The sequence below is a fragment of the Physcomitrium patens genome, chromosome 9, assembly GCF_059467195.1.
Source record: "Physcomitrium patens ecotype Gransden chromosome 9, ASM5946719v1, whole genome shotgun sequence".
NCBI lineage: Eukaryota > Viridiplantae > Streptophyta > Bryopsida > Funariales > Funariaceae > Physcomitrium > Physcomitrium patens.
The window spans coordinates 601425-620309 of record NC_143418.1 but is presented as its reverse complement, the minus strand read 5'-3'; the positions used below and the strand labels follow the sequence as shown (position 1 = coordinate 620309).

At 33.5% G+C, this 18885-nt stretch overlaps 2 protein-coding genes and 1 long non-coding RNA gene across 13 annotated transcripts; 1 reads left to right on the top strand and 2 right to left on the bottom strand.

The window, feature by feature from the left end:
- Window positions 1-5: 5 nt before the first annotated feature.
- On the bottom strand, window positions 6-5694 carry LOC112286807 (uncharacterized). Of its 11 annotated transcripts, none has more exons than XM_090252813.1 (17): window positions 5581-5694; window positions 4738-4896; window positions 4430-4480; window positions 3919-4094; window positions 3582-3659; window positions 3290-3401; window positions 2914-2998; window positions 2737-2788; window positions 2493-2554; window positions 2187-2299; window positions 1642-1754; window positions 1430-1498; window positions 1197-1254; window positions 891-964; window positions 731-782; window positions 402-481; window positions 6-267 (listed from the first exon to the last, which is right to left on the bottom strand). In XM_090252813.1, the coding sequence occupies exons 2-17, from the start codon at window positions 4859-4861 to the stop codon at window positions 199-201; spliced, it is 1368 nt and encodes a 455-aa protein (XP_090108939.1). In that variant the 5' UTR covers window positions 4862-4896; window positions 5581-5694; the 3' UTR covers window positions 6-198. The 11 variants fall into 11 exon arrangements, with proteins under 11 accessions (XP_090108939.1, XP_024384867.1, XP_090108941.1 ...); XM_024529099.3 differs by lacking the exon at window positions 5581-5694 and adding an exon at window positions 5152-5305 and having other exon boundaries at window positions 4738-4903; XM_090252815.1 differs by lacking the exon at window positions 5581-5694 and adding an exon at window positions 5156-5303 and having other exon boundaries at window positions 1642-1751; window positions 4738-4903.
- A 7893-nt stretch (window positions 5695-13587) lies between these two features.
- Window positions 13588-14310, top strand: LOC149988321 (uncharacterized). The gene is made up of 2 exons (XR_016504637.1): window positions 13588-13656; window positions 14059-14310. It is a non-coding gene; the product is annotated as an uncharacterized LOC149988321 (long non-coding RNA).
- Window positions 14311-14976: 666 nt separating this feature from the next.
- On the bottom strand, window positions 14977-18642 carry LOC112286409 (putative plant SNARE 13). Its single transcript, XM_024528272.3, has 10 exons — window positions 18340-18642; window positions 17856-18161; window positions 17510-17602; window positions 17105-17198; window positions 16905-17010; window positions 16653-16717; window positions 16428-16499; window positions 15964-16050; window positions 15606-15680; window positions 14977-15447 (listed from the first exon to the last, which is right to left on the bottom strand). Exons 2-10 carry the CDS (start codon window positions 17924-17926, stop codon window positions 15358-15360), a joined length of 753 nt encoding a protein of 250 aa, XP_024384040.1. The 5' UTR covers window positions 17927-18161; window positions 18340-18642; the 3' UTR covers window positions 14977-15357.
- Between the last annotated feature and the right edge of the window lie 243 nt (window positions 18643-18885).

The window sequence follows — 18885 nt, the reverse complement described above, 5'->3', positions numbered from 1 at the left end:
TGATATATTTGAAAAACATAGTAACAAAATTGTATATATGTTTTATCAAAACAGACAGAATATATTGCCCTAATAATTTTGTATCATAACAGCTCAAATAATATGTGTGATATAGTTCTGACAACTGCCGTCTTACAAATGCCGTTTTTATTTTCACCTTCACGGTTTTTAATCAACTGAATGTGCAATTCACAACTATCACCAGCTAAGAACATTTGTAGCACTGGTCTGCTGTAATTTCTGTTGATAAGAACATGTAATTTCCGCCTGTCAACAAGTGCGACAATTATAAGTTAAAATATGTACACATTGAAATTGACTATATGATCCAAACTAGACAATTGATATTGGAATTTGCTTCACTTCAACCCGGTGTGCCATTGCTTTAACATATTCGTTACCTTGTTCGCACGTTGGAGTGGGTCCAAAAATTTAGTTTGAAAGAGCCGCACTGCTGCGTTTAGTGATGTTTTCTCCAAGTCTACACAGGGTAGAGCAAGCTTTTCACTGAGAATATGTACGGTGTGATTATGTAAACGAAAGATATGATATAGCAGTAGTAATGACCAGCCATCCTGAAAATTCCATTATTGGTTCACTAAATCATGTCCAGGGCACACGGAGAAGATATCATGCTATAAATCGTGATACCAATCGCACACGGGAATATGCTGTGCTCACGATTTCATGCCAAACAATCCATCCGTTAATAAGAATCGGGAAATACTACCTTTCACTTCTGGCCCCGCTTTACCTCCTTCGTTGTTAAGATCATACAATAACTGCAAACACAAAATTGCGGCATTAGACGCCTTTGATGCATATGATAATTCAAAAATCAATTGTCTAGTATGTTTGAGGTAGTTAATTATTTAGTGCAAAGAATTTACCTGGCCAAGAGTTGGTACAGTTGTTGGATCAAAGTTGTCACAGTCGAGTGGGTCGATTGGCACACATACACGACCTGCAGATACAGAGCAAGCAGATAGATGTGAAAGTACAGAGCTGGTACACATCTCATGTATTAGTGAATAAAATAATGCATAGCATCATGAAATAATCGAGAGTAAATTCCAATTACAATCACTGCTGCAGACGAAGAAGAAAGCCGAGCGCCTGATGCGACAATAACAATTTTTTGAATGAAATCTCAAAAACCAAATCATTTCAGGCGAAGGCTGAGAGAAGATATTTACCAGTTTTGGGATGAATACAAAAAGGCGCTTTGAGCAGATGGTTCATGTGCTTAGAAACCTGCAGGATTAAGAATTCCAAAACGAAAATACGGTAGCATTGAGTAAAGGCCGCGCTGGAAGGTTACAGATAATATAAAAGAGTGGAAGTAATAAGACAAAGACAGCAAGCTGGAGGAGGGGGCGCCTCGTGGCTCACTCTTATACCGTTTACAGAGATGGAATAAGACGATTACCTCTATATCAAGCCTGGGATATGTGTAAGAGAAAACAATTTCTTCGACGCTCCTTCTTACACTTGGAGCCTATGATCCAAAATGCAGTCCATCAGCGTTGAAAGATGGAAAGGCATCCAACTAGCCCCAGTCCCTGGCACCCACAAGAATGTCTAAAGACCAATGCACATGGGGCGTATTCATGTACTTAGATATCTGGGCTAGGACATTACCAATTTCTTGTTCTCTAATGTCTGCTTCAAATGTTTCCAGCGAATCGCACTGACGTCATCCTTGGAAGTTGAGGCACGTTTCCATCTATCCCGCATCTGAGTCCTTACAGCTGCTAATGAATTCCAATGGTAAATAACACAGGATGAACCAGACGAAGAAGAAAATAAAATAAAAAAAGGGGTGCACATAACTAAGATTCTGCTACACATGTTTAGTTTCCACTGCTTCTCACCAAAAACTTAGACCAGTTTCATACAAAAAAGGTTGCAGATTACACAAAGACGGATGAAGAGCTCGGATTGATAACGTCACCTAAAGCACAAGATAGCGACTATTCACGTGGCCCAAGCACTGGAGTTCACTTAACATACAATCAGAAGGATATATTTCAACAGTTTCGTGACCGAAATTCCGCAGGCTGTGTCTTCTTCAAAATTGAAGATGCCTCTTATCATGAAATGTGTTGCTTCGCCAATTTGTAAGCATGCAATAGAATTGAACAGAATTTTGAAACCAATCCACAGCAGGATCGAATTCCACTTACATTCATCTGGCACTAGTTCCAATACTTTATCGAATTGCTCCTCGGAACGCAGCAAGCCCTGATTTGGGAGTATGTGCTCCTCAAAGTAACCTCTGCAGATCTCATATGCACGTCTGCAACAGGACATCAATGAACTAAAAATTAAAAAGAGACATATTTATGTGATATTTCATATTAGAACTCGTGAATAAAAATCCTAGCTGACTGCCTCCAGCAAATGACTGCAAAAGAATTAGAAGAGGCAAATTGATGTGTAGGCTTCCAGCATAATGTAATGCTTACTGTGATGGGGGAGGTACAACTTACGAAAGTGCAGGATGAAGAGATGGCCCCGTAAGCGACACTTTCTTCGTAGTATTCTCATTACCCTACATCAATCAAATACGGTAGAATACATTAGATTGGATGATTTCAGTAAAACTGTGTTAGAGCAACAGCAAACCAGCCATACGTCCCCAGGAACCTTGGAAACCTTGGACCCACTTAATATCTCCCTGAGAAATTCACACTTGCAACATGAACTACGAAAGAGATGAGAATTACAACCAACCTTGTACAAAGTGAGATATCTAGCAATAGCGGACCTTGCCTCATTACTCAATCTGCACATGCAACAGAGTAACACACTAAGATTGCATGTCATGCTTGCAAGGATAATAAAGAGATCTCAAAGAACAGGATCTGGAAATCGTGAATCATGAAATGAAGTACTGAGAAAAGCATTAACCTCCTTGCTCGTGTATCACACACCCAACAATGAACTCCACGGCGTCCACTGTAGACCCATAGAAGGTGCTCGAAGCCAAAGTCCTCTGCGGAAAGGAATTTCACATGATTTTCTGTCTTTGGCAGTCGTTTAAAATATTCAAAACAAACCTAAATAGATGTATACATACAAATCACAGTCAATAGACTGAGCTATTCCATCAATGATCAGTACTTTTTCTGATGTGAAATTTGTAATGTTCAACCTAGGCGACTTCGCTAAGGCAGAAAATGGCAGTTAAATGAGTACCAAATATGGCAAGTGGAGCAACACAACAATCTCCAGCTGAAACTTGAATGCAATTTAGAGGGAGAACAGAGTAGATATAAAGAATAACCTCTAAGTACTGTATCCAATATTTTAATGGCCACATTCATCAAAGGCCAACATTTCAAACATATGTCCGCCCCGCTGCAACAAGTGCGGATGTCATCGTAGTCTGTCATATCCTGCCGGTTTCACCATATTCCCAAATTTCACATATCAATAGAAGAAGCTTCGTTATACAAGAATTTCATCTCGTGGTGAGACCAGTGATGGAAGAACTGCTGTTCTACAACTGGGTCTACAAAGAACGTTGATGAGGAGATTTCGGTAAACAGTAACTTAGCGGATACTTAAAAACTTACAATATCAAAAACAAGCTCTCTTTCAACAGAAGCAAAAACTCGATCTGAACCTCCAGCATACGCTGAGCGTTTAGCAGGCTGCAGCAAAACACGCATTTCGAACTTCCATTACTGAAGTGCACACGCCGTGAAGGAAGAAGGAACAAAAACAAAGTATAGAAAGCATCCGAAGTAAGGTGCTGATGTTGGTATTCAATGCCATCTTTTATTAATAGCCAGAATTATTTTCTTGCTGAAATATAAAGTTGCTTACAATGCCTTTCAAGATATTATGACAAAATTGCACACCATTCAGAGAATATGAAGGATTTAAACAATTTACAAGCAAGATACCAACCTCAACATTATACAGAGCTCCAATGTCGATCTTGTGGGGGCACTTGCTCTTAATCGTAGCTTCCATCTCGGCCACATCGTGGAATGACAAGTAACGAATATAGATATCGTGCTCCAGTGTGAAAGAAAACTCCCTTCTACTCATGATTGTTGCATCACATCCCGGATGTTTCCCATCTGGACAGCGTACACAGAGCCGCATACATTTTGTGAGTGAAATGGCAGATAATATTAGTTATACTAACACGTCCTAGCGAGTTGATGGAGTGGAACAACTGCATTGCTAGAATTAGACAATCTTTTGATCAGATTACTCGCAACTCACATCCACCTACAAGAACTCCAAAATCACGTGCACATAAACCCAGTCTAGGCCGTAGGTAGTGCAGATTATATGCCACAACCTTGCTCATCAAAAGATTTAAGTGGCTACAAATATGATGTTCAGGGTGAACAATCGACATAACCAGAAAGCCTGTAAATGCGTGTATGTCTTAAACACAAAACCTTACCGTGTCCGTAGGACAACCACTTGTATATCTCCGCGTACGGGAACAACCTCGCTGAGAAACCACGCACAAGAAGTAATGTTCCTGTAAGTAACTGAAATGCACTAATGGCAATTTGAGCATTTGAAGCTCGAATAATACGAGAAAACCTTGAGCAAGCGTAATAGCCCTAAAATGTACTCAGAGATACTATGGAGATCATAAATCTCAGCTTAGGGCTAATAAATAAATAACCTGTTTTCTTTCAAAATTAAAAAGAACGAAAGAACACATCACGAACGTTTTTCATGAGAGAAATCGTGTAACCATACCATAATAGATTCTCAAGTAATCGGGACTAAAGTCTTCATAAACAACCCGCGAATCTGCAGATGCCTCTGCTCCAACCTCCTCGACACGATCCTCGTCCATAGGATCGGCATTATCAGCCCCCATTGTCCGAAAACAACCTCAACCGCCAAGAAGAAATTCTGCAATCTAACTCCAGCCAAATCCCAGGACTTCGTGAAACAATTTCACAGCAACAAACGGAGTCTTGAACCTCTCACTCTAATTCTCAGTGAATAGCACACCACCACACACAAACTCAAACCCAACAAAAATGATACCAGCTCTCGCGCTCGAAACTATCCATACTTCACACGAGTGCACAAAATGAATAGCTGATACGAATGAAACTGCACGAACCGCAACAACAGTCGACGGAGTGGACGTGAAGGGTTAACCTACGAAATCAGAAGCGAAAAAGGGGCAGCAGATGAAGAATTAACAATTGGGTAAGAGTAGCTATGGAGTCGAGGGAGCATAGGCAAGAGACGAGAGCTGATTCATCACTGGCAATGGGGTTCAAAGCTACAGGCAGGACGTATTCGGCGTCTAGCCGTTGCTTGAGAAAAGCTGGGCTATGGCGGGAAGGGAACTCCAGAGAGCGGGAAAATCCACCTGCTAATAGTAGATATTGAATTGTCACTGCGTAGTAAAAAAAAAAAAAAAAAAAAAAAAAAAAAGCATGAGAACTGCTCCACAATTAAAAAAACAAAACAAATAAATAAATAAAACTTCCTAAAACTAAATGCATGAACTTTATCCAAATGGCGTGACCTAACAAAGTTCTTGCACGAAGATTTTACAAACCGTGGACGGAATATTCTTACGCAGAATCGTGATATGGGTCACTGCTGCCTCAGTGCATTTCTATATCCATCGATGTATTGGAATGGATTCCGTGGCTTCTTAGAGGAGGAAGAAGTAGCGCTCCACTGGCTCACACAAAAGGATGTAAAATCTGTGGAAAAAGAGAATATATGTATGTGTGCAAAGGTTCATGTTATGAGTCTCTTAAACAAGCAATGCTCGGCATCTAATTCCTGTGCCTGCACAAACGTGAGAAGACTGGTCAGGGGAAGAAGTTACAGCATGCTAATTCAGCCAACTCCATCGGATAAATTGAAGCTTTGGAAGCATTACAATTGGAAGATTCAGTCACAATGTTTGTTGCACGACAATTAAGTTTAGTGCTCTCCAAAAGTGAAGTAAAATCCTGTGGACAAGCTTGCTTTTGGATGAAGCTTGTGGACATTGTTGATCACAATTTAAAATTTGGTCTCGTTCGGCAGCTTGGTCCATCTGGCGTTAATTTGCCATTCTCTTAATTGATTTCGTTGTAAATCTATTCAATCAATTGAGCAAACCTCTAGCGTAGAAGTTTCTCAGCTGTTTGATCTTGTAAAATAGCCCATGAAGTAGAATTGTGGGCGTGGATGATGAGATTTCACACAATATATCAAGATTTCAAGAAAAAATGATAATGCGGTAAAGGGTATTGTATGATGAGAAAAGGGAAAAAAATAAACATTACACTCATATTTGCTGAAGGTTGTGATGCTTGGATGCTAATAAATATTTATATATATATATATATATATATATATACACATAGATATATTACTCACTTGTAGTCTTCCATTGCACCAAATATTTAGAAATAAGATACAAGGAATTTATTTTTAAATGTACTGTCCCAGTACAATATGTACTTCTGTGGTGAGGGTTTTTTAGATTTCATTTTAGCACTTTGTTTTTCTTTTGATTTGCACATTATATTGACTTGTGAAAGGCATATTTCACATAAACTTTAATCAAATGCTCAATTATCGACAATAAATTTAAAAAAAAAAAAAAAAAAACTCTATATACCACTTTTGTCTTTTTTATGATTTAAAAAATTCAATCACATTTATTGCACTCAAATATGTAAAATATATAATGAAGAGGCCAAAAATATAAATAAAATAGATATTTATCATTATTATTATTATGACATGTTTTTAAATGTATATAAAATCCATCAAACAATTTCATTGAAAAGACAATGAAGAAAGAAAATAACAATTTATTGAATTGAATAGTATATCATCTTAAGATTACATGTCCTCAATAAATAAGGTAGCTAAAATATCTAGAATAAAGTAATTAAAAAGTGTGATTAATCAAGATGGTCATAATTGTAAATTTTAATTAATAACAATGTTAAGCTAATTTATCTAATTATGCCAAAACATACCCCTTTTTAGCTACACCATCAAAATAATTGATGAAATTCATAAATCTCTTTCCTTGTTAAGTACTTCAATTGTTAGTAATGTTGGTCAGTTTATAGACAATGACGCAAATATTATGCTTTAATTTACATAAGCATTTATCAATCTTCATATAAAAAGTGAGAATATATTCTAAATATAAAATATTAATATTTACTTTTTCTTGTGAAAAAAGATACTTAATTTTAATGTGATTGAATTTTTCATGGAATTAAGAATTTTTTAGAAAGTAAAATATATGATTGATTAATTATATATAAAGTGTAGAGCTCTTGAATAATATATTCAATCTTTGAAAATATTACTTGCAACTACAATAATTCTTTTGTTGTTGCAGTAGCAATAATATACTATGTCTTGACTTAGGGCAATGCCACATCTGGTTGTTTTTTGCTGCATTAGAATAATATAATGCCATTAAGTTTAAAAATATAATTAGATATTGAATTTTTGGTATTAATATTATTTTCTCAATTAATATCTATTCTTCTACTTACTAATCAAATAGAAATATAAATAAACCTTTGTATAAGAATTGAGTGTTGCAAATTTTCTTTAAATAACAAAGAATTTGCTTTATTGTAGTCTAAAGCAAAAGATTAGGCTTAGCTAGGAACTAAGCCAAAAGATTTATTGAAAAAACAAGGTTCGATCTTATAAATGTTATTAAGTAGTGAAGACAACATAAGATTTAGTAATATAAGACTTTAGATATTTATTGGATTTTTGTAAATAAAAGAGTTAATGCTTTGACCTTGAAGCCAATAATACTAGCTTTTGAAGGTGTAGCAACTAATTTGTATGTTAATATATCAAATTTTATAATTTGTTTAACAATATATAGTATTCTATCCATTAATTAATTTCATCCATTGTATATAAAATAAAATCAATTAACAAAGATTATTAATTATAAGAAGTAGCACATTGCAAGCATCATAAAGATCAAATCAGCCTTTGTTGAGGCCTTGCATTGCAAATTGCTTACTACCATGCTTTGCCAAATTTTTAGATATATTATATAAACTTAATGATCTATGTTGTTATATATTTTCTTTGTAGATCACATGGTCCTTAGATATATTATGAACAAATCATATTTAAGTAGTAGATTAGCAAGATGGATATTGCTTTTAGCAAAATTTGATTATACAATGCAACACAAATTAAGGAAATAACACAAATAAGTTGATCGCCTTTCACAATTATCTACAAATATATGTATCTAAGCTATAAATCATGAACTTTCTCATGCTTAATTATTCTATGTTATGGTAGCATCTACATGATATGAACATATTTTAAATTTTTTTATATTCAACAACTACCCAATGCCTTATCAAAAAATGAACAACAAAAGATTAGAATAAATAGTATCTATTTTATTCTTATAGCCAAGAAACTATATTATTGAAGGATTGATGGAATTTTAAGATGTTATCTTAGTTATGAAGATGTATCACTTGTGTTAAAAGCTTGTCATACAAGTGCTTGTGGTGGACACTTCTTTGGTTGATAAATATTAATAAAAAAATCCTTAAAATAGACCATTTTTGGCCTATAATATTTGTCAATTTAGAATCTTTTGCAATATCTTGTCATGCTTGCCAAAGATATACATACAATGATTTAAATCTTGCAATGCCTTCAAATCTCTCACTTCCACTTATTCTATTTGAAAAAAGGGATATAAACTATATTGGACTTGTTTCTCTTATGTCTTTATATCAAATGTAATATATCATTAAAGCTACAAAATATTTGATCAAATGAGTAGAAGTAAAAGATGTGAAGAAAGCAAATGCTAAATACACTGTCATATTATTGTATGAGAATAACATAGCTTCTTTTGGTTGTCCAAAAATCCTTATGAGTGACAATAGTACTGTTTTTTTAAATAGATTTATTTTAATAAATAACCACATTGTTTACCATTAATTATGGGAAGACTACTCCATATCATCCTCAAATAAATGGTCTTGTAGGAAGAGTCAACCAAATCTTTGCTTGGATATTGACGAAAATTGTGATGGATTTTAAGCATGATTGGGATCTTAAACTTACTTTGGTACTTTGGGCTTACCAAACTACTTACTAGGTTTTTACAAAGACTATACTTTTTTCTTTGGTATATAGAATAAAAGCCATTTTGCTTAGAGAATTTGAAGTTCCATCCTTATGCATTGCCATTGACAAAAGATTGGATACTTCTCAATCTTTGAAAAAAATATTAGAGCATTTAAAAAGACTTAGTGAGATTAAAAGATTTGCAACTCAATACATAGAAATTACTCAAAGAAAGAAAAAAAAAGATTTTTGATAAAAACATAAAAAAATATCTTCTTACTCTGGGAATGTGGGTGATGGTTCAAGATGCTAGATAATTAGAATTTCCAACTAAGTTTAATATATCTTGGACCAAACCTTATATTATCAAAGAAGTCTTTGATAAAAATTTAATTCAATTTAAAACATTACATAGATAAGACTTTCCTACACAAACTAATAGAAGTCATTGTAAAGAGTATAGGGTATAAATATTGGTTCTAACACCAATGTATATTGTCATTTTTTTAGTAGTTTTAAATCAAATCTATAGATTACTTATATCCTTAGTATATTGTGATGTTAGGCTTAAGGCAAAGGCAGCAAGTATGGTTAAGTATTTTTAATTGAATCATGGTCGTCTCTTATGTAGCTAGTAGAACTAGATTAAATTGTTATGGATTTAAAATCATTTAATTTTTAATTTGAATCTTGATAGAATTATAATTGATATATATATATTGAACTAATAACAAAATATGAAGTTGCTATACATATAAACATGTCGAATCCAATGCATTCATTTGTTCTTTATTTTTGTTCATAGGTCAAAGTTTAATTACTTTTCTTCTTAAATCCTATTTCTTTCAATAAATAGTAATATCTATTTTTATAACTTTATTTATTTTAATTTTTTTATTAACCATGTTAAAGGCAAGAATTGGGTTTTTTTTATTTTCACAAATAATCTTAGATTGTAACCATATGTGAGTTCTATTAATAAATCTTAATTAGTAGAATTATTAAAAATATAGCTTTTAGTTATTCAAATATGAAAATATTAGTATTAGAGAGTCTTTTTGATGATTTAAGTATTCATAAGAATTTAGAAATGTGTACAAGGTACAAGAGTCAATTATTTTAGTTAATTTAATAATTTTACTTATTATTGAGTATTAAGGAGTAATTATTAAGACTAATATCTACATTAGTCTTCTATATATTTTCTTATATCTATATATATATATATATATATATATTATTTATTAAAAATCTATAAATATTAGTCAGTAATTAGAAGAAGTATGAGAAAGAACTTCATGTTTTTTTTAGTTATATTAGAAATAGGATTTTTAGTAGAATTATATTGATTTTATTAATATAAAAAATTATTAAAATAATAAAATTGGCTTTGATTAAATATTAGAATTATATGAATATTATAAAAAATTTAGAAATTATTTTAAAATATTTAGGAATTTTTAGAGAAACTTTTAAGATTTTGATAAAAATAAATTTTTACTACCTTGGGAGCTATTATGAAGAAATAAGGCAAGATTTAAAAGCCATACATAATATATAAAATAATTGAGGATTTTTGAATACTATGATAAATTTAAAAATAAAAAATATTAATTTTATTAATAAAAAATAGGTGAATCAATAGCTAATCTAGTTTTTATAGGAAGGAATTGCACCTTGAATATAATTAAGAAGATAAGATTAAGGCTTTTTGGCCTCTCTTAAAAACCCTAATATTATATATGTGAGTTTTGGTGAGGCTCAAATCCTTGATTTATAAGCAAGCTATCATTGAAATAAAATATTTTCACTTAATTTTTTCAATTATTTACTTGATATCTTTAAACCTTCATAAGTTACTCATAATAAATTAAATTTATATATTTCTTACGTCATTGAAAAGATAATAAAATCAACTATATAAAAATATATTTTTTATTTTTTATTAGATAAAAATCCAATGAATAAATTGTGACTAAGATTAGAGTGTATATTAGCTTAACTAGATTCTTTTCACTTATTTTGTATTTATTCTTCTTTGTTCTTATTGATTACTTGTCTCACTTTATACCACCAATTACAAATAACTCTTAATTGAGGCCATCTTGTAATTTGAATTGAAGATCAAATTTGACCTTCATACACAATTTTATATCTCTTGATTTGATTTTGATCTAAATTCATAATTAGTCCTCTCTAGGTATCAACATCTAATTCTTTTAAAAAATATTTTCTAAAAAATATAATTTATATCTGTCTTAAAATGCTTATAATACTAATTTTTTGTTTTAATTTATTTTTTTCTTATTTATGGCCTCAAAAAGTGAATAAAAGTCTATTTTGTAATAAGTTAATATTATTACTTTTTAGTTTAACTACCTCTTTGACTATTATTTTTATTATTAAAGTAATTTATTATTATATTTTGAAATAAGATCTTTTGTGATATGTGTTTTTTTTCTTTTCTCTTTCACCTATTAGCCATGTTACAACACAATAGTACTATATTGCCAATTATACCACTTATAACCAATATATACAACATATTGTAAGCTTATTGGCCAAGTTTTGAACCTACTAATTATCTATGGACATATATAGAGTCAAATTTGTATCTATGTAGTCTCTACAAAATCTCTCAATAAAATATTATATAATTAATCTACTTATATTAATTTCTATCTAACTCCACTTATCTAAGTAATTACAACTATTGGATATTTTTATGACATTGGTTCTAGTAATTGAAAACAAATAGATATTATTTTTATGGTGTTTATAGAAATGACATCATATACAAAATAGAAATTTGGACTTAAAGAATAGAAGGCCAATGACTAAATAAGACGTATGAATTCTATTTTAAAATTATATAGTTAGATGGTTCAATCAACAATACTATTTTTAAAATTTTTAATCACTTTTAGAAAGAATTTTATTAAATCGTTTTTAATAGAAGAATTAATGCTATTCTTTAAAAATAAAGTTAAAAGATGAATTTCTATGAAAATAAAAATTAATAGGTATAAATGAGTATAATAAAATATTATTTTTATTATATAAATATTTTATTTCAAAATAAATATATTATATCAAGTATTGATACTTTTAATAGTAGATAAAAGATTTATTGCAAATAATTTTTAAGTACATTAGAAATTCGAGAATATTTTTTAATATTCATTTGTAATAATATTAACTTAAAGCAAGAATATTGTAGGAACTAATGTCACAAAATAAGTTGGTTTTTTGTCTAAAAAATAAATATTAATCACAAAATAAATGACAAAGAAGGAGCATATGTTGAATAGTATTATAATTCAAATACTATAACTAAGTAATAAATGATGAATTAAATAGTGTAGAAAAAAATTATGATATTATCAAAAGAATAATTGTATGTAGATTAAATATTGATTAATATTTTTAACCACTAAGGTTGTGCTTCTTTTTGTAACATTTAGAAGCTTTATGATTGCACTTCTTACAATAGTGGTAAAGATTAAGTCATATAGAAGGCAAGGATAAAAGAAATTATAAATAATTTTTGAGATTTGATTTGTAAAATTGTGTTTATAAAATATTATTAAATGGTAGTATAGAAAATTTTATTTTGACATAAAGAAAATTATTTAAGATATGAAAAACATAAAAATATTGATTGCATATTCTTGAAGTATATTAGATAATAATTTTATGAATGCAAGGGAGGTTAGTCCATCTTATGTTATTACACACATATTCTAGGAATTTATGAGCTCCAAATAGTAAGTTAATTTATTGGATAATAATAAAGATACAACAAAAAATGACAACTTTTTAAAAGAGATTTTTCCAATTTTCTAAAAATTTGACAATATCATCAAATTCTATTATTTGAAAATATAATAGTTGTTTATATAAATTAATCTACAATGCTTTATAATTATTTCATGCATTTCTATATCTAATATAAAGTAATAAGAGATTGCAATGTGATGAGTTATTTTTTACAATAGTACAAAATTATAACAAATTATGACTTTAAATCTTTTAATTTCCAAGTTGAATGAGTAGTAGCATTGCTAGCTTTAAGTTGAGCTTTAGTATACTAAATCATGTTCCATAACTCAAAATAGGTCAAAAGTATCTTAAGTTTGATGCTCCATGTAGCATAATTATTTATTGTAAGAGCTAGTATATTATAAGCTTAAAGTGCATTCATAACAGGTCATAGCTAGAATAAGGTTGGAAAAATTCACAAAAAAGATAAAATGATGAGCATAACAATTAATGATCTTTAAAATATTCTTTAAATAAATATTTTTTAAAATAAATTAATAATAGTGTAGAATATGTAAATAAATTTTGTGGTAAGTTACTGGTTGGTTATTGACAACCTTGAGAATTAGACTTATGGTTAGGCAGTTTAGTTGGTAATAGTAGGTTGTTAGTGGAACAAATAGTTAAGAATTCAAAGGTTCATAACCTTTGGAATCTGCTGGCTGACGGTCCATCTTTTGGTAGGATAAAGAGGTTGAGAAAAACGAGATCCGGGCCAAAATATAAGAGTCGTAAGCCAGGGTAAGCTTGGTGCTACCTCTTTGTTTTCTTTGCTTTTATTATTTGCTTATGAAGAATTGTAATTGAAAGAAGTATTGTTTAAACCGTGATTAGAATATTGTGGAATATGACTTTGGATTGACCATTTTAGAGAAAATCTATGATCTTGAGAATTGAGATTATTGAATTGTATTGTGTTAAGTGAAGATATTGAATTATGTGTGATGAATTGAGAAACTAAATATAATAAGTAATCTGGAGATCAATAATTGAATATATTTAAACCACAAAGAGAGTAAAAGAGAGATGAACTGATAAGAATATGGAAGTATTGTTGAATTGATAGTCATAGAATGGATTATGTGTTGAATTAAGACAGAAGTAGTAAGCCTTGGTGTTTTGTAGTTTGATAATTGATTTCAGATAGCTGGAGTATAGTCAATTGTGACACTAACAGAGCCAATTCATATAGCCAATCTTTCCCTGAGTTCGAATCCACCTCTATTAGTTCAATTGCTTTGGTATATTGAAGCTTGAACACAACGAGAACAACAAATAGCTATAGAAACGTTTTTGGATCTATATTATATTTTAGTAAAGACAAAAAGAGCTTCTAATAAGGGCTACTCTCAATCAAACTCTATACTAATAAAATGAGTTCTTTAGTTACAAAATCACTAGGCTCATCTTCATAAACTCTTATTTCAAGGTTTTGAGGCATATGTTTGAAGAGCCAAAGCTTTGATACCATGTTAAGATAAGAGAGAAAAAATAATAATTTATTTAATTGATTTAAGTAATAACTTAAGACTATATATCCTCAATAGAATATGTAAGTGAAAGTGAAGCATTTAGAATAATGATCTAAAAGGTGTGACTAATCATAACTAACTCTCTTACAATTACTATCAAAAGTAATTGTGAAAATGAAAAGTGGCAATTTATACAACTCCTTCGAAGCATATAATTCTTTTAAGTACTAATCGTACTTGATTTGCAAAATGATTAAATTCTAAACTGAAATGAACTTAAAATTAAAATTAAGATTTAGACTAGGAATTTTGACAAGAATTAGGGCTTCTTTTGGACGTGAACTTTTAGCAATAGGCAAATGTTGGGATTTATTTGAAACACCAACAACCTCTCCATCTAAATAATTCATGTGTTTTTTGATCTGATCAAAATTGACAAACTCAAAGCAACGTCCGATCCAAAACAAATCTGAAATGGTTGGCATACACCGTACGAACGAATGAAAAGGACTACAAAATGTTAAACGCTTGCCAAAGCAGATAGTCCTTCGAACTCAGTAATAAACATACGCAGCAGGAGGTGCACCAGTCAGATAGAATTTCATTCTTTTACTATAATTTGAGAGTCTCCAATAACACTAGGTGCAAGGATAATTTCCTCAGGAAATCGAGTTACCTGTAAGTCATTCAACAACAGTGGATACATTGACATAGTGTCAACAGCCCTCTATTTCAGTGGCCGTTGCTTGTAATTCTGTTGTGCAAAGTTTACTTGGCACATATTCCGCTGTGAAGGCTCCACTGAAATCTGCTCTAAGTACGTTCCTAATGTGATAGACAAGACTGTCGTTCAGAGAGGCAAAAGCATTGACTCTCGTTGTGAACGAACAGAAAGGGACAATGGAAAAAAAGAAAAAGATTAAGTGTAAGTGATGTATTCCCAATTAGTCGGTGGGCCTAACAGAGGATTTTAACATTGGAAGTCCATTGCTGTCATCAGAAGCCGCCTTCTTCGAGGTGGGGGTGTTGAACGCGTTACTTCACCCTCGGGATGGACAAGCTGTCAAGAAAACAAGGGCAGTGAGTAAAGCATGTGGCACCCAAGCACATCGCAATTGCATGCAGTAACATGGAAAACTGCCTGACAGGCAGTACAATCCGCTCATTCTGCAGGATATGTTCGACATAAAAAAGATGAGATGAGGCACGAGAGAGCACCGTCATGATGACGATCACAATTATAGCGACCAGTATAATAAGTGCAACGACCATTATGCACCTATTCGTTGCCATCTGCACAGTGGAATTGAACTTGTTACAGGACAACGTAAATTTGGCAAGGAATGCATGATGATGAACATTACACACAAGCTGTCATGTCGCTGGCATTGAAACTCGGCGGTGAAAAGCTGACAATTCAAGTTGCCGCAAATACAGTGCGTAAATCATTCCGACTGCTGACATGCAGAAATTTTCCAGCTGAAGACGTCTAAAGACCCGGCTGTGGTTCAGAATTTCAGTATAATCTGCAATGAAGTGCAGCAGAAGTTTGAGGTAAGTGGAGTTGATGCCATACCTTGCGCACGATTTCTTTAAATGACGCGTCTTTCATGGAAAACCGAGTGGTTCCAACTTGATCATTTGGCTTGCTTGGTTGCTCCTCCTGACAGCATCGATAACAAGTTCACATTCGGCACCGTCACTTTTGATCCATTACACAACATGAACCTCAGGCTTTGTTGAGCTCATGAACTCCGCTAAGCATCCGTCCAATAGCCAGGCATACTTGCATTCTCTTAGTATTAGATGGATTGGAATTGAGAGTCCGTTTCCAAATGATGAGCAACTCCCACAATCCAAGCTAAATATACCTAAACGAGGGCCTCATAACCAAGTAATAACGTGGAACAACGCTCACAGACACCTAACAACCTCATCACTGCATGGATCGGCGCTTTTGAACAGGTTTACAAAAGGACATGCACAAGAAGCTTTCAATTCCATTAAAATCAATAGAGTGCCGAAGAAGGATTAACTTACGACGGTTTGCCCTATTCGATCTTCCGAAGTAGTAGCTGTCTCAGTCCCAATATGGATGTTATGTTCCAAAACCTACATCAGGATAATGAAGTAACAAGCTTAGTGCGCCAAGTGAGAAATCCAGATATGTCTAGACATCAAGAGCATGTGTAACGTTCGGCTTTGAAATGAAAAAAAATAATAAACCGAAAATAGAAAACATCATTTGAGTGAGTTCAAGTATACCTTACTAGACTTCTCTCTAGTTTTAGTTGCTTCGTCCATCGGTTGTGAATCCATTTGGGTAGACCCTGGATTTGACACAGCTACAGTAATTGAGACTAGGTGCATAGAGGAGACTACGAGATGCTGAAGTGATGTGGGTGCCATGAATTCAATTGTACATTTTCTCCCTATAAAAGAAGAAGTATGACGAATAGAGATGCATTATTTAAGGGCTGGAGGATAACCGACATGAGGCCAGGCGAGCATTGATACCTCTAGCAGATCTTGCATGTAGGCCTCCGTCTAGGTGTTCTTCTCTGTTCCCAATCGAACTTGTGTACGTTTTTCTTAGTGCAACAAATGAGTTGAGCTCCTTGATCTGAAGATGGAATTTACACTTGTCAAAGACTGAAGTCCGTATTAACTACTCAATATCCGCAATTGAGAAAAAAAATTGCAATCTCCAGGCGTACCAGAGCTTGCTTTTTCTCATTCAGCGTCTTGACAGATTCAGAACTTATAGTGCTTTCCGCCTCCTTCGTTTCTTTGTCAAACTCCTTTATCAGGCTGGCAGGACCCAAGAATTCCATACATCATTAGAGGCAAGAAGGACTCAGTATTACGATTCAAGACTTCACAGAAACATTGAACATGCCAGCAAACTGACGACGTTATGGCCTTGCTTCACTTTAAACAACGACTGCACCTGATGTAGCCAATCACTAGCTCAGAGAATGTTTGCATACGAATGGACAGTTCAGAGATACTTCAGCTAGGAAAAGCGAAACAAGTATAAATTTTGTACAATAATCGATCAATGGAATCAATTTAGACTGTAAACAAACAGTGTGTTGCCTCACAGTGAAGGATGTGCTTACCGCTTTGCCTCCCGCATCTTTGCAGTTAAATCCTCCAACTGCTTGTTCTGCTTATCCACATCCTTGACAATGTCTAATTTTTGAAATCCAGTCCTGTCACATCAACCCGAGACTCAGACGCATGCTAGTCAGGCATTATGTAATAGATGAATGTCAACTCAAGAAGGAGTATGTCTCCGGCGCTAGTCCTCAGAGAGTCATAGATTCAAAATTCTCAATTCGTCCAGCTCTCCAATTCCGTTACCTCTCACAATGCATAGAAAAGGATACTCAACAGAATCCCAGCGTCAATTCAGTCATATTAGAGAGGTTTACTCAAAATATGGCTGGGAAAAATTAATCTTACGTGAGGAGCTTGAAAATGTCCCTCGCTTCCTTCTCTATACTGGCCAGCTGAGGCGGCAGCCCTGGACCCATAGCTATGTTCTCAGCAGAGTTTCTTCCGAAGCTTAGACCAGGCGGACAAGTTGGGAATCCGTCCTTCAAGCTACACTGATCAGCTCCTAAATTGCGTCATCACGCGAAGATTTTATGTAACTCGTCTCTGCTATGGACAGGACCCGAAAAGCGATGGATCACTACACTCACGATGTGCCGAAGTTGACAGGCTCAGTCCTAACTCGGCTAAAAACTGCAAAAGCACCTTGACCTTCTGCAAAACGAGTTAAAACATTCGCGGTCACTCTCATATGCAACTGCTGAGACTTTGACAACAAAGCTAAAGCTAGCTCTGAAGACCTCAGGCGTCGGCTAACTCTTCCCTTTCTTAAAAACCTTCCACAGCATTACCACTTTGCCTCAAACCAACACATGTTTCAGCGCCTTCCCACCAAGATCTCCACAACGATTCTTGTGCTTCGCCTCAAACCCCAACTGTTCGCCCCTGTGCTGTTAATCCCGCCTTCGCACCATTACCCTCCTCCGTAGAAATCTGCACTAGCAATGCTTATAGCATTGTTCCGAAGCTACAGAACACAATGGATTGCTTCTAATCTTCGACTACCTCCATCACGAAAATAAATCCGTTGAGAAGAAGAAAATGCACAGGGCTCAGGGGAGATATGATCTATTTTTAGAAGCTTCGCAACTACTTCATTACTTTGCAAAGATGAGGATGTTCGCACCCTGGGATGTGTCACCTGCAAAGCAATGGAATGCTAACGTGGCAAATGAGACGTTGGAAATTCCTGGTGGAAAATTCGTGCTGGACCCCACATATTGACGTTGCGCCGACTTGATCGGGAGTCCCCTCAACTTCGGCGCCTCGTAGAAAGTCCTGATCGCCGCCCCTCTTCGATCTTCAATGGCCTAGTTTTCATATCATTACTATTTATACTCCTGGCTGGGAATCGTAATTACTAGAGTGATTTCCGCAG

Bases quoted from the DNA above. Each gene is read 5' to 3' on its own strand.
- LOC112286807 (XM_090252813.1), bottom strand. From the start codon at position 4,861: ATGGGGGCTGATAATGCCGATCCTATGGACGAGGATCGTGTCGAGGAG. The intron at 3,660-3,918 runs GTTGGTATCTTG...GTTTTGCTGCAG, and splicing joins GAGCTCTGTATAATGTTGAG to CCTGCTAAACGCTCAGCGTA. The intron at 3,402-3,581 runs GTAAGTTTTTAA...TGAAACCGGCAG, and splicing joins GAGAGCTTGTTTTTGATATT to GATATGACAGACTACGATGA.
- LOC112286409 (XM_024528272.3), bottom strand. From the start codon at position 17,926: ATGGGTCCAGGGCTGCCGCCTCAGCTGGCCAGTATAGAGAAGGAAGCG. The intron at 17,603-17,855 runs GTAAGATTAATT...TTGATGTGACAG, and splicing joins GACATTTTCAAGCTCCTCAC to GACTGGATTTCAAAAATTAG. The intron at 17,011-17,104 runs GTACGCCTGGAG...TTCCATCTTCAG, and splicing joins ATGAGAAAAAGCAAGCTCTG to ATCAAGGAGCTCAACTCATT.